The sequence below is a fragment of the Ambystoma mexicanum genome, chromosome 8 (genome assembly GCF_040938575.1).
Source record: "Ambystoma mexicanum isolate Mex_15411 chromosome 8, UKY_AmexF1_1, whole genome shotgun sequence".
Taxonomy (NCBI): domain Eukaryota; kingdom Metazoa; phylum Chordata; class Amphibia; order Caudata; family Ambystomatidae; genus Ambystoma; species Ambystoma mexicanum.
The window spans coordinates 325,029,025-325,043,856 of record NC_090929.1 but is presented as its reverse complement, the minus strand read 5'-3'; the positions used below and the strand labels follow the sequence as shown (position 1 = coordinate 325,043,856).

General features: G+C 52.7%; 1 protein-coding gene across 2 annotated transcripts in view; it reads right to left on the bottom strand.

Annotated features, from left to right (window-relative positions):
- ABCA2 (ATP binding cassette subfamily A member 2) overlaps positions 1-14,832 on the bottom strand; it is a 1,079,583-nt gene that overhangs the window by 41,828 nt on the left and 1,022,923 nt on the right. For both annotated transcript variants that reach the window (XM_069609742.1, XM_069609743.1), the window contains exons 41-43: positions 2,963-3,141; positions 1,137-1,278; positions 92-226 (exon numbers count right to left, since the gene is read on the bottom strand). In XM_069609742.1, the coding sequence (XP_069465843.1) occupies positions 92-226; positions 1,137-1,278; positions 2,963-3,141 (456 nt within the window). The remainder of the gene's footprint in view (positions 1-91; positions 227-1,136; positions 1,279-2,962; positions 3,142-14,832) is intronic.

Below are 14,832 nucleotides of genomic sequence, written 5' to 3'. Positions count from 1 at the left end.
AGATTGAGAAATTGAAGGGAAATAAAACAATTTGAATGGATCTTCAAATCGAACCTACATCTTGGTTCAGGACAGGCGGTTGATCCCTTACCAGAAAGATGAAGGATGGATAACCAATCAGGGCGATCGCCGTGGATAGCTTCCGCTTGTTCCCCCCACTGTAGGTCCCCGCTGGCTTGTCTGCATATTTCGTCAGCTCCAGCTTCTCCATTGCCCACTTCACCACCTGCAGCAAGACAGAAAACACATTGTTGGTGCCCACCATTGCCTCATGTAAAGGGGCCTTTTTTTGTATGGGCCTCAAGCATTCCCAAATTCTGAAATTAAGAGGGTGTTCATTACAAAGCAACCTGGTCAATCATGGATCTTGTGATCCAGCCCGCTGGTGATCAGGTCAGTGTCACCTGATCAACAGATAAGGGCTCAGGTTCCAAACCAAGATGCGATCAACCCATGTTCCATTTTATAATCTCAATTCCCCACACTGACATTTTGGGCTGTGGCAAGGATGTTTAAAACAAGCCCTTGACATTAAGGGTCATAAAAAACTACAAAGCATTATGTTAGTGCGCATCAAAATAGATGCACATATTTCCAGTGACTCAGTAAATCTCAACCTGTTAAATATCGACAGGTTTTTTTTTTAATCCGAAAAACTTCCAGGTGCTAAATATACTTTGTAGCACACTATGCACCAAAAGCTTGAATCAATATTAATAAATGTTAAACGCCCCCTTATCCCAAGTCAATAACCTTAAAGGAATTACAATTGACTATAAAAGGCCACGTCTATCTAATTTGTTTTTTCATATACACATTAAATCACATGATAACCAACACAAGCAGTATCCATCCTTCCATTCAACTGCAACTAAGGAAATAGGCCTGCACTTCTAGAATGAGATTACATTAGATATCCATTTTTAGCTATCCTTAGCTTCTGGCCATCATCTCAGCTGGACCCGGCACAGAACCAAGAGCAGAACAGCCGTTCCCCACTGCCGAGGCAGCAATGGCCTTTTAAAAGCATAGGGACAATTACCTCATTGAGGTGCCTTCAGCCTCAGGGAATGGGAGATCTGTTTTACTCATGTTCGGGTTTTGCTTAGCATGACCCAGACTGAAATAGGTCTTACCCTCTCCTCATCTTTCCACGGAATGCCACGCAGGCGTGTGTAGAGCTCCAGGTGCTCCTGGGCAGTGAGCTCATCAAACAGCGCATCAAACTGGGGGCAGTAGCCGATACTCTGCTGGACCTGGAGGAGCTCCTTCAAGATGCTGAAAAATAAGAGGAAGCTTTGGTCAAGGCTATCCACTGTGCATATGGCACTGGTATATATGCATGACTTGTTTGATCAATTCTCCCATCACATCAAGGTTCAATCCATATACGCCACAATGACCGCAATATCGAACCAATAACGTGCAGCTTCCAAATTATTGAGTACCAAAGCCAAGCAGGATTGTCATTTAAAGGCCCCAGGATGCAGACCTTCAAACCGATCCAACTCAAGTATAAACAGTTGTTGTCTACTGAATTCAGAAGCCGCCCAACCCCATGTCAAAGGTTCCATGTCATTTCATCGCGGGATGTTTTTTTGCATTTTTTTTTAATTGCAAATATTTTAACGGAAAAACACCACATTTTGTTTACATTATTTTTGTGGGGGGGTGTCCACCCCCGAGCACTCTATTCCCTTTAATTTTTTATCTATTCCCAAACACCCACACCCCATATATATCATTTTCTAACCCCCTCTAAAAAATTCGATGGGTTTTTAGGTTATAGAATCTGCAGTAAAAAACCCAGCAAAAAAATATCCTGCGATAAAAGGACGTTGTACCATGTCAAGCAATCCTCACTTCTCAGTACCAAGTTTTGTGCATTAATTCTAGATATGATAAGATATTTATAAAACGCCTGTACACAAGAATTTCTAGATAACAATAATAAACCCTTCCACACTTCTAATACCCAAGTGTTTCCAAACACTCAAGTCCATGCAAACCCATTAAGGGTAGACCAATCTACTCCCCGGTGCAAAACACACCTGAGCTCATTAGCCAGAATCCTTATAAACCAGCAGGTGCCACATCCGCCCAAACAGCAAGGCCCACGTCCTTTCAAAACACATGATTCATTGCCATCCAACCCCCGGGACCACCAACAATCACATCTAAAATGACATCCATTTAAATGCTTGGCCAATCCTCTATCCAACACGTAGGTAGCCATCAGTAAAGCTTGCTGACAGTCATATCCATCAAACCCACTAAGGATTTATCTAAACTATTGCCAATCACTAGCCTATCACCTGCCCACTCTCAGCCACTCCTCAGCAAGCCCTATGACAGGGTCCCTAGAACACCAGCCCTCCTTCAATCTGCGCTAAACCCTACCTGTAGCACCATTCTGAGCCTCCATCCAACCTACATTCATCTTCTGGTTGCTGTGGTTCCACATTCACTTGCTTCAACCATATTGCGGGCAAAAAAGGGCAGTTGTTTAAAGAGTGCTCCTCTACTTGCCGCACAGAGTTTGGCATGGCAGTGAGACTTCAAGAAGCACTGAAAACATTTGCACTAGCCTGCATACCTCAGTTGCAAGTTAAGTCTTTGGGGTATTTCATACCTATTTTAGATTGTCTTTCCATCCTTGTTCCACAATGTATTCTACGTAGCCCAGCCTACATGTTATATCTACTGCTTCCCTATCCAATTAGCAGCCCATTGCATCAGGCCTTAATGTTGTGCCCACGTTATGTTGGTTCGCCAAATGCGGAATCCCCCAGTGCATTCTCCCTCTGAAAAACCTGCAGTGATACCTAATGGGCCCTGTAACTCTATACATTTGCTCAAGGCATATTCCAATTGGTTAGTTAAAGTGCCCTCTAGAGACAATCCCCACCCCCACTCCTCCTCCCCTAGCGCCTTTTAGGGTCTTTTGCACAGATGTACGTACCTATGTCCATTGATGAAGGCTTCCCCTCCTGTGGTGCTCTCATCACCTGTCAGCATCTTAAAGCTGGTGGTTTTCCCAGCTCCGTTAACCCCAAGCAGGCCAAAGCACTCCCCAGGTCGCACACCTGCGCAGAGACGATCCACGGCCAGGATACGGCCCATCTTGCGAGATTTGTAGACCTTGGTAGACGGGAATAGAATAAAAGGCATTTGTTCTCTTTTGAAGTTTTGAAGAATTTCACACCAAACCTGCCATTACCTCCACTACTTTCTAGCATCTACTGTAAATGTTTGGCTGTGTGTGCCTTGAATACAGACGCCCAAGTATGGCCCTCATGAACCCCACATGACTCCCAGCCAGAAGACTGAAACACGACAGATGTCCCTCACTCTTAGGTCCTTTACCACCATTGAGGAGAAAGCACAATCAGCCTGGTATCCGTCCAGGGACCAAGGTCTGGGAGGATCCACTCTACCCAATCCAGAGTCACCTTTCACGTGAAGATATAATATGTTGCAGGAGCCAATTGTCTCCCTGCAACATTGTAGATTGAAACATAGAGGTGGTCCCAGCAGGAGCTATGGCTATACAATAGTAGAATTAGCCCCCCCTATGGGACATATACATAGTTCGCCTAAATTGACCAATGTGAATGCCCGATAGGTTTCAAGGACGGAGCTTGGTTTTGTGACGTCCCACCTGGATAAAAACAGGTGACACACGCTCAGAACCTTGCAGAATTCATGTTTTTTTAGTGTGAGCCATGTCGTTTATTAGATAATAAAGACAGTACACTTTGCCCCATGGCTGAATCTTCCGTTCTTGCTGCAGGGAGTTTTTGATGGGCCCGAGTGTCTCTGTGCTGGTAATTGGGATGACTGCTATAGAGACCGTGCCGCTCTCCAACAGCCTTTTGAACCTACACTCAAGTGTGCACATATGCAACCTGCAGCTTTGGCTACCTAACAAACGCTGCCCAGCAAAGAAACGTTGATTGACTTGAAGACAATGATTAGAAATAACTTGGTGGACCAGAAAGCCTCCTGATGGAGCCTCCAAAATAAAGGCCATGATCTTCGGCGCATCTCTGGTTCTGCACATCAACCGAGAAATTACCATTCTTGGATGCAAGTAGGAGGTTTTCAGATTATTTGGAGGCCATTTTGGGGTTTACGTGATACTGCAGACTAGTTCTTTGAACACCCGTTGTTTTTACTTTTAGTTGTTAATCTGATGATAATTGTGCCGCCGCCACAATCAGGTAAGTAGGGTTGGGATTATTATTTATTTTTTACAAGGAAAGTGTGGGTGTCTAGAAGATGACGGAGCGGTGGAGGCAGCCAATGGGTTCCATGGAATGCAGGCTGAGCTCAGGAGTATCAGCCTGCAAACCAAGGAACCCGATTTGCTGCACCCCCACCCCGGGTGCTAATTATGCTTATTTTGCCGCACATGCAACACAGAGAACCTTCCGTATATTCAGGTAAATAAGACTGACGCTTGTGTCCTGGCAGGTGTGGAGTGGGTTTCAGGCCTGTCTGAGCATTAGTTTACGTTCTTCAGCAGAGAAGTGGGGGGAGGGGTGATGTAAAGCATGGGGGTTGCGGACAATGAAGCTCCTACCTTCATATCACTTTCTTGAATCATGGATCAGATGAGATGCATAAAGCATATTATCCGAGGGCCAGTGCAGGTGATTAGGCAACCGTACGTGAGAAGCCATTTGGCACTCTACCTCCTTCCAGCCTTTGTCACATTGAGGCCAGATTTCAATGTTTAAGCGGCTCCACAAGCAACTACCTGGAATGACCATATTGCACTGCCAGACCTGCTTCCGAGGAGTCATTTGGTTAGCTTACTTTGTAGACCTCTTCACCCACTTCTGCAAAAATCTCTGCGGACCATTGCCAGTATTTGCTAATTTACTGCTTCTTGACTGGTAACCAGTGCAGTGTGAAAAGGGATAGCTGGGCATGGAACCTTGGCTTAACCCCAAAGACTGCCTACGTAGTGGGCCAATGCAAGACATGTTGGTTGACAAGTTCACTTGGCATGCCTTAATACTGAGAAATGCAGCAGGCAAGGCAGGATGCCAACAGGAGCTGGAAGCTTTGGGATTTGATTTCCGCAGTGTGGTGATACCTAGTCCTTGGGCTTATAAATCCTGGTTGTGGTGGTATGATTGGTGCCTAGGTGACTATGGAGCTGTCTAAATATAAAAGAATGCCAGATCTATTGTTTATACAGAAAGGCTTAGGCACTTCCATCTAGGAAATTTGGTATCGCAATGTTGAGGTTCTGATTAAACCTTTTGCCCACTCAAGTACTGAAAATGTGTTGTGCCGGCATTGTTTAATAACTGAAGAAACCTTATCTCACATTATTCTCACGTGCCCAAAACGGTTAGTAATTCGGAAGGAATATTTTAAGTGTCATGTGACCGAGTTGGGCTACTCTACAGTTGAATATGTGTGGGCACAGATGCAGCAATTAGCCTCATGGAAACTACATAAAGCACTTTACCAATGTCTGTTGAAACTACTTTTGTTGAAAGGTATGAGATATGTTTTATGATTTAACTTGACATGTTGCAGAGGAAATCATTTTATGATTTTTATTTTTATTTTATCTGGATTTGTATTATTGCTGCATTTTATGAATTGGAGACATTTTCTAATAATTTGTTTGTGCAAGGTTTATGTTGTATAAACTAAAAGCAAATGAAATAAAAGCACATTTTAAAAAATGCAGGATAATACCAGGGCACGCGATGAAGTAATGCATGAAGTTGTTGGTAGGCGGTAGGGGTGCTACTGAAGTTCTTCACAGGTCCCCCTCAAAAGATGGCCTGCTTAAAGATGGCACTTGTTTCCTCAAGACATTTCCAAGCTAGAAATGACCCTAAGAACCCAAGCTGTGCATCAACTGCTAGTGTTTCTCAGAGTTCAATGACATCAGACTATGGGATAAGATACAGAATAAACAGAGAAGGCAAACGTAAGAAGCATGTTTAGCCCCCTTTTGAGAAATGTGTCAGGGCTCAGCCAATCAGGAACCAACAATTCTGGCCTTCTTAAAGCATATAAACTGAAGAGGGAGACTTCAACTTCCACTCACTGCTCCGGCGCGTAGGTACAGGGTTCTGGCACTCTTACCAGCCATTAAAGCCTCCCTCTGAGGTGTAACTAGCTAGTATTACTATGGGACAGGCAACATAGCGCCAAGCGGTACCGGGGTACTAAGACAAGGAGGCAGCTTCAGTTCGCTGGTGTTTGTGGTTGCCACTGCTGGTGAGCGGCACCAGGAAAGGGAAGGTCATACAGAAGAAGGATGTGATCCGACTAGTAGCATGACTGGCCAGCTCAATACGGGAGAGAGCAGCTTGCAGGTAGATTGGGATTGATCTGCAGAGAGGAGATGCTGGGCGAGGGACAGAGGCTGACAGCAGGAGGTATTGCAGTGGAGCTCTGGGACAGGAGAGTGACAGGCTGGGTGGAGGAGGCAGGTGACACCTACCTGAGCGGTGTTTAGATAGGCCGAGGCGCAGTGTGGCAGGCCAGTGCCAGAAGGATGGCCTCTGGAATTCGCAATGGAGGACATTGAAAGTCTCCTTTTTAAGGCTAGTTCATCCCGGGAGGGAGGCCCTATCAATTGGCAAATAAGACCTTTAAAAATAATACTCGGCTCTTGTCTCTCATACTGTATACCTTGTTCTCCGATATTATTGCCCCCATGTCCATGCCCTTCTTGGAAAACCGCATGTTATCCCTATATATATAAAAAGGGGGATAAGTTGTCTCCACAAAGTTATTGACCTTGGACGCCAATTTTAAAATATTTGCCTCTTTGTTATTGGGGAAACTACAAGATTGGTGTACAGAAAGAAATGTGCTGCACATGTTCCTAACGGGTTTTAGGAAATGTACAGGTACAGATTGTGGAGGCTTTTTAATGCCCTGCAGACAAAACTTGGCGTGGGAGGAGGATGCTATGCCTGTGTACACTGGCTCTATGGACCTATCTATGGCCTTTCATCTGGGGGATTAGACAATTTTGTGGACCAAACTAGACTCTCTAGGTTTTCCTAAAGGATTGTTGAGACTTCTTATTCATATCCATGAAGGTTCCTCACTGTATGTTCGGTTAAATAATGAAGGGGGCCTATCAAAGCAGATTCCAACATGCAATGGTCTCAGGCAGGGCTGTATTTTATCCCCATGTCTTTTTAACTTGTATATGACAGATGTGGAGAAAACCCTCTTAAAAGCCTTTTTTGTCCCTCGTATAATTGGCGAGCTGAGAATCCCATGGATGGCATACGCCGATGACTTTATGCTCTTTGATCACACGCCAATAGGGCTACATAGATTGACACTTGCAGGCCGATTCATGGAATTAATGTGCGCCGAAAATTCCCGCGCAGAGGTGCCAAAACGTGCGATTCGCAGTAAAAGTGCGAAAATCGCAGTGCAGCTGAAAAAGTGCGCGGCGCACAGGTCATCCAACGGCGTGCGCCATGGCCGCTGCGAAATCGAACATAGCGAGGCGCACATCACAAAAGTAGGCGGAACACGGGTCGTAACACTCGGAATGGGGAACAACGTGTGAAAATATGGGCGTCACGGGGGAAGAACAGGAGGCAAGTGCGCGGAACGCCCACACGCTCGCCTACAACTCGTATTCATGGAATTGAATAGGGCAAACCAGCGCACGGGCAAAGACGTGCACAGGGCCAAACAAGTACACCACAAGAAAGCAGGCGGTAGCATCCCTGCGCCTGAAATAAATGTGCGCCAAAATGTGCGCTAACAAAAAGCACCCATATACAGCTATGATGAATGATCCATACAGTGGCCCTCTAGGACAAATGAGGTGCAAAGGGGTACCGACAAACACGGACACCCGATGTGTGAAAAATAGCGTGTGCGTGTATTACGGGGTTCGCGGGAAGTTTCACATGCGAATTTGCAGGGTACGTGTATTACGGTGTGCGCGTGAAGTTCCACACGCAATTTCAGCAGGGTACGTGTACTCCGGGTGCGTGGCAAATTCCACATGCGAATCCAGCAGCCTACGTGTATTTCGGGGATGCCGGGGAGTCCCACACGTGAATTGGCCATGTGGGCCCTCCCAGCTGTTCACTCTACACCTTCCATGGCCCCTGCAGGCGGCCCACACCACAGGGGACTACCCTGCACCCTTGCACATGTCCCGCAGGCAGCCCACCCACCATGGCCATGCCCCCCAGCCAACCCACATGTCACCTTGCACTACTGCCCACCAACGCATGTCTCCCTGCACCCCCACCCCCAACATCCAGGGGCACCCTCCACCAGGCCCCCACTCCTGTCTCCCAGCACCCCCACCCCTCTGCATCCAGGGGCACCCTCCACCAGGCCCCCACTCTTGTCTCCCAGCACCCCCACCCCCCAGCACTGTAGGGCACCCTCCACCAGGCCCCCACTCCTGTCCCCCTGCACCCCCACCCCCCTGCATCCAGGGGCACCCTCCACCAGGCCCCCACTCCTGTCCCCCTGCACCCCCACCCCCCTGCATCCAGGGGCACCCTCCACCAGGCCCCCACTCCTGTCCCCCTGCACCCCCACCCCCCTGCATCCAGGGGCACCCTCCACCAGGCCCCCACTCCTGTCTCCCTGCACCCCCACCCCCCAGCCGTGCGATTTGCCTGGGTACATGTATTCCAGGGGTGCGCGGGTAGTCTCACACGCGATTCCATCAGGGTACGTGTATTATGGGTCCGCGTGAACTTCCACACGCGATACCAGCAGGGTACGTGTATTTCGGGGTGCGCATGAAGTTCCACACGCAATTTCAGCAGGGTACGTGTACTACGGGTGCGCGGAAAATTCCAAACGTGAATCCAGCAGCCTACATCTATTTTGGGGGTGCAGGGGAGTCCCACACGTGATTTGGCCATGTGGGTCCTCCCAGCTGTTCCCTCTACAGCCTCCACTGCCCCTGCAGGCGGCCTACACCACAGGGGACTACCCTGCACCCCTGCACATGTCCCGCAGGCAGCCCATCCACCATGGCCATGCCCCCCAGCCAACCCACATGTCACCTTGCACTACTGCCCATCAACGCATGTCTCCCAGCACCCCCACCCCCCAGCACTGTAGGGCACCCTCCACCAGGCCACCACTCCTGTCCCCCTGCACCCCCACCCCCTGCATCCAGGGGCACCCTCCACCAGGCCCCCATTCCTGTCCCCCCTGTACCCCCACCCCCCTGCATCCAGGGGCACCCTCCACCAGGCCCCCACTCATGTCCCCCTGCACCCCCACCCCCCAGCACTGTAGGGCACCCTCCACCAGGCCCCCACTCCTGTCCCCCTGCACCCCACCCCCCCTGCATCCAGGAGCAAACTCCAGCAGGCCCCCACTCATGTCCCCCTGCACCCCCACCCCCCAGCACTGTAGGGCACCCTCCACCAGGCCCCCACTCCTGTCCCCCTGCACACCCACCCCCCTGCATCCAGGGGCACCCTCCACCAGGCCACCACTCCTGTCCCCCTGCACCCCCACCACCCAGCACTGTAGGGCACCCTCCACCAGGCCCCCACTCCTGTCCCCCTGCACCCCCACCCCCCAGCACTGTGGGGCACCCTCCACCAGGCCCCCACTCCTGTCCCCCTGCACCCCCACCCCCCTGCATCCAGGGGCACCCTCCACCAGGCCCCCACACCTGCCCCCCTGCACCCCCACCCCCCAGCACTGTGGGGCACACTCCACCAGGCCCCCACTCATGTCCCCCTGCAACCCCACCCCCTGCATCCAGGGGCATCCCCCACTCCTGTCCCCCTGCACTCCCACCCCCCTGCATCCAGGGGCACCCTCCACCAGGCCCCCACTCCTGTCCCCCTGCACCCCCACCCCTCTGCATCCAGGGGCACCCTCCACCAGGCCCCCACTCATGTCCCCCTGCACCCCCACCCCCCAGCACCGTAGGGTACTCTCCACCAGGCCCCCACTCCTGTCCCCCTGCACCCCACTGCATCCAGCGGCACCCTCCAACAGGCCCCCACCCCTGTCCCCCTGCACCCCCACCCCCCAGCACTGTGGGGCACCCTCCACCAGGCCCCCACTCCTGTCCCTCTGCACGCCCACCCCCCTGCACCCAGGGGCACCCTCCACCAGGCCCCCACTCATATCCCCCTGCACCCCCACCCCCCTGCATCCAGGGGCACCCTCCACCAGGCCCGCACTCATGTCCCCCTGCACCCCCACCCCCCAGCACTGTAGGGCACCCTCCACCAGGCCCCCACTCCTGACCCCCTGCACCTCCACCCCCCTGCATCCAGGGGCACCCTCCACCAGGCCCCCACTCCTGTCCCCCTGCACCCCCACCCCACTGCATCCAGGGGCACCCTCCACCAGGCCCCCACTCCTGTCCCCCTGCACCCCCACCCCCCCAGCACTGTAGGGCATCCTCCACCAGGCCCCCACTCCTGTCTCCCAGCACCCCCACCGCCCAGCACTGTAGGGCACCCTCCACCAGGCCCCCACTCCTGTCCCCCTGCACCCCCACCTCCCTGCAACCAGGGGCACCCTCCACCAGGCCCCCATTCATGTCCCCCTGCACCCCCACCCCCCAGCACTGTAGGGCATCCTCCACCAGGCCCCCAGTCCTGTCCCCCTGAACCCCCACCCCCCTGCATCCAGGGGCACCCTCCACCAGGCCCTCCCTCCTGTCCCCCTGCACCCCCACCCCTGAGCACTGTAGGGCACCCTCCACCAGGTCCCCACTCCTGTCTCCCAGCACCCCCACCCCCCAGCACTCCCCCCAGCACTGTAGGGCACCCTCCACCAGGCCTCCACTCCTGTCCCCCTGCTCCCCCACCCCCCAGCACTGTTGGGCACCCTCCACCAGGCCCCACCTCATGTCCCCCTGCACCCCCACCCCCCAGCACTGTAGGGCACCCTCCACCAGGCCCCCACTCATGTCCCCCTGCACCCCCACCCCCCAGCACTGTAGGGCACCCTCCACCAGGCCCCCACTCATGTCCCCCTGCACCCCCACCCCCCTGCATCCAGGGGCACCCTCCACCAGGCCCCCACTCCTGTCCCCCTGCACCCCCACCCCCCAGCACTGTGGGGCACCCTCCACCAGGCCCCCAATTATGTCCCCCTGCACCCCCACCCCCCAGCACTGTAGGGCACCCTCCACCAGGCCCCCACTTCTGTCCCCCTGCACCTCCACCCCCCTGCATTCAGGGGCACCCTCCACCAGGCCCCCACTTATGTCCCCCTGCACCCCCACCCCCCAGCACTGTAGGGCACCCTCCACCAGGCCCCCACTTCTGTCCCCCTGCACCTCCACGCCCCTGCATTCAGGGGCACCCTCCACCAGGCCACCACTCCTGTCCCCCTGCATCCCCACCCCCCTGCATCCAGGGGCACCCTCCACTAGGCCCCCACTCCTGTCTCCCTGCACCCCCACCCCCCAGCCGTGCGATTTGCCTGGGTACGTGTATTACAGGGGTGCGCAGGTAGTCTCACACGCGATTCCATCAGGGTACGTGTATTATGGGTCCGCGTGAACTTCCACACGCGATACCAGCAGGGTACATGTATTTCGGGGTGCGCGGGAAGTTCCACACTAGAATTTGCAGGGTACGTGTATTTCGGTGTGCGCGTGAAGTTCCACACGCGACTGGGCCTGTGAGAGTGGGGTACGTGTATTCCAGGGGTGGGCGGGAATATTTAGTCGCGACTGGGCCTGGGAGAGCGTGTTACGTGTATTCCTGGGGTGGGCGGGAAGATTTACACGGTCGCCTACAACGCGCCAAAAAATAAAAGGTCCAATCCTGAAACACGTACGCCAGCATGAAGCAGGCGCACGTACCGCGCAGCATAAAAGAGTGCGCAAACAACAAACAAGCTCAGACGCCAGGATGAATATACCGTTCCTAGCAGCAGTGGCCGTGGGATACCGCAGGAGGAGGAGAAGGATAGTCAGGGCCAGAATCTTCACACCCAGAACCAGCCTATTTGGTATGCCTGATGACCAGGTGTATGGGAGGTACAGGTTTCCACCACACATAATACTCGACCTGGTCAGTGAGTGGGAGGATGACCTCACATCACCCACCCTGTGCTCCCAAGCACTCAGCCCCCTGGAGAAGGTCCTCAATGTACTGCACTTCTTGGCTACTGGATCATTTCAGCGGACAAGTGCCATAGTGGGCGTGGGGGGGTGTCACAGGCCACGCAGTCACGGTGCCTACTAGGTGTTGGCCATCATCACTGCACGCCCATCAGTCCGCAGGCACATATACCTGCCCAGAACACCTGCAGAAAGGCAGGCTGTCAGCCAGGATTTCTACAGGGTGGCACAATTCCCCAAAGTGCTAGGTGCCATTGATTGCACCCATGTGGCTCTACGTCCCCCCAGGGCATCTGAGCACATCTATAGAAACCGCAAGCACTGGCATTCCATCAACGTCCAGGTAGTATGTGATGCCAAGGGAATCATCACCTCAGTATATGACAACTATCCACGGTCCACCCACGACAGCTTCATTTACAGGATGTCAACCCTAAACCGGGACATGGAAGCTGGGCGGCATGGCGATGCATGGCTGCTTGGTGAGTAGAGATGCCACAGCACACGCATGCATGACAGATACAGAGTAATGCCAATACCCCACTAATGATCCCCATCACCACCTCCCCAGGGGACAGTGCCTACCTTCTGAGCAGACACATGATGACGCCAATTCGGAACCCCATCACGCCTCCCGAGGTAAGATACAACACAGCCCATATTGCAACACGTGGCATAGTGGAGCGCACATTCGGAGTGCTCAAGTCACGCTTTCGCTCCCTTGACCGTTCTGGTGGGCAGCTGTTATACGCTCCCCCAGTAGTGTGCAGGATCATAGTGGCAGCATGTGTCCTGCACAATGTTGCAACACGCCGGGGCCTGCCTGTGGACATGGTGGTGCCCCCATGTCCCCAACCACATGCACGCCTGCTGCGCATGGGAGGGGAAAGGGCACGGGGTGAGGCAGCCCATACGCAGCTGGTGGCTAATTACTTCACATAGAAAGCACACCCCTGTGGAGTGCACACAGCCCTGGCACATACCATCTGACAATCAATGATGACTCAATCTCACAATTCCGATGAATTAAGGGACAGTCAACTGTCAGAACCATAGCAGCCTGAGATTGTTCACCTGGAAGTGTCGCAATGTGTGCATCCCTACCTACACAAACACCACCAATGCAGTGTCATCAAAAGACACACTTCCATGCAGCAAAAATGAATACCCACTTGCAAAATACAACATGAGAACAGTGCCATGTCACCCAACCCCTCCCCGGCACGGCCACACAGCACACCATGGCATGTCATGCAATGTGAGAGCAAACAAATGAATCCCCACAACATGCCCCAAGTGTCACCAACTACAGTGTCCCTAATGGAAACTGGCCACACATGAAATGCTCACAGTAATGCAGGACCAACAACACACATTACCAAATACTTACCAATAATACCAATCACCTACACAACCTCCAACCTACCATAAACATGACAGTACGGACTTAACAAATTGGTAGCCTCACTACCTGATAATGCCAGCACTTCGAACACTTCCAACTATACAGTGTTAGTGCCACGCAAGAGTGTAGGTGCACTGCTTACAACATGGACTCCAGTTCCAAAGTAGACCGCCTTGTGAAGACATGAGAAATGGACCTGCAAATTAGGAGAATGAGATGGATGCAGAGGCACATATCAATACACCATGCAGTGTACAATACAACCACAATATACACTAGGAATGTATACACAGTATTGACTACAGACTACCCACACATCATATGGGAGTCCAACGTCACCGTGTAAATCAATGTCACTTGGGCACACCCTTTGCAAGCCCATGGAAACGGGAAGCAGGAGGGGTGTGTGTCACACAAACCCAAGCATCTGACCCAAATTCAGGACAAGCCTGCATGTGCACAGCCACAAAACAGCATATGCCCACGGGAGCCACACAAGGCAACACACTGTCAAAAAATCAAGATTCAAAAATAAAAAAAAACAAAAATCAAAAATGGCCATGAATGGGCCCGGGGGGTGGGGGAGGCCACCCAGGAGGTCCGAGGACAGAGTGCACACCAAAACCCACCTGTGTGGATCTTTCGAAAAAAAGAAACACCTCCATGGGCTCATGGCCTGCACGGCTACCCTATTGTGGGAAAATCGCTGCTGTCGCTCTCCTCACCCTCTGCAGCTGCATCAGGAGGTGGTGGCACTATGGGAGGCAGCCCATGCAAAGCCCTAGTCTGGTCCTCCATGGCAGCAAGCATGCGGGTGTGGAAGGTCTGGTTCTGGAGGATAAATGTGCGTAGGTCCCCATGCAACAACTCACGGGATGCCCGGACCTCCACCCTAGTTGCCTGCATCTCAGCTGAGAGCGTACGTGTGAGTCGCTCCACCTGCTGTTCTGTGCTTGTGTTAGCTGAAGCCTCAAGCTCAACCAGAGTTGCCTTGAGCTGACGGAGTTCCACCCTCATGGCTTCCCTGTGGCCCTGGGACTCAATAGAAATGGCTTTCCGCAGAGTCTCCAGTGCCGCCCGCCTGTCCCTGTTGGACGCCAACATGTCTTCCCTGTGTGACTGGCTAATGGAGTCTGTTGCCAGCTGTAGTTGTTCAATTAGCCTTTCTTGGGGGACAATGGAAGTGGCCACCCTATCCATGGCCTGAGCCATCATCTCAGTTGATGTTGCCTGTTGGTTTGCCATACCGTATATGGATTGCTCCCATGCGGTATTGCCAGGTGGCGTACGGCCACCATGTCGGTGGGCACCACACCTGTCTGGGGCAAAGCGAACTGTG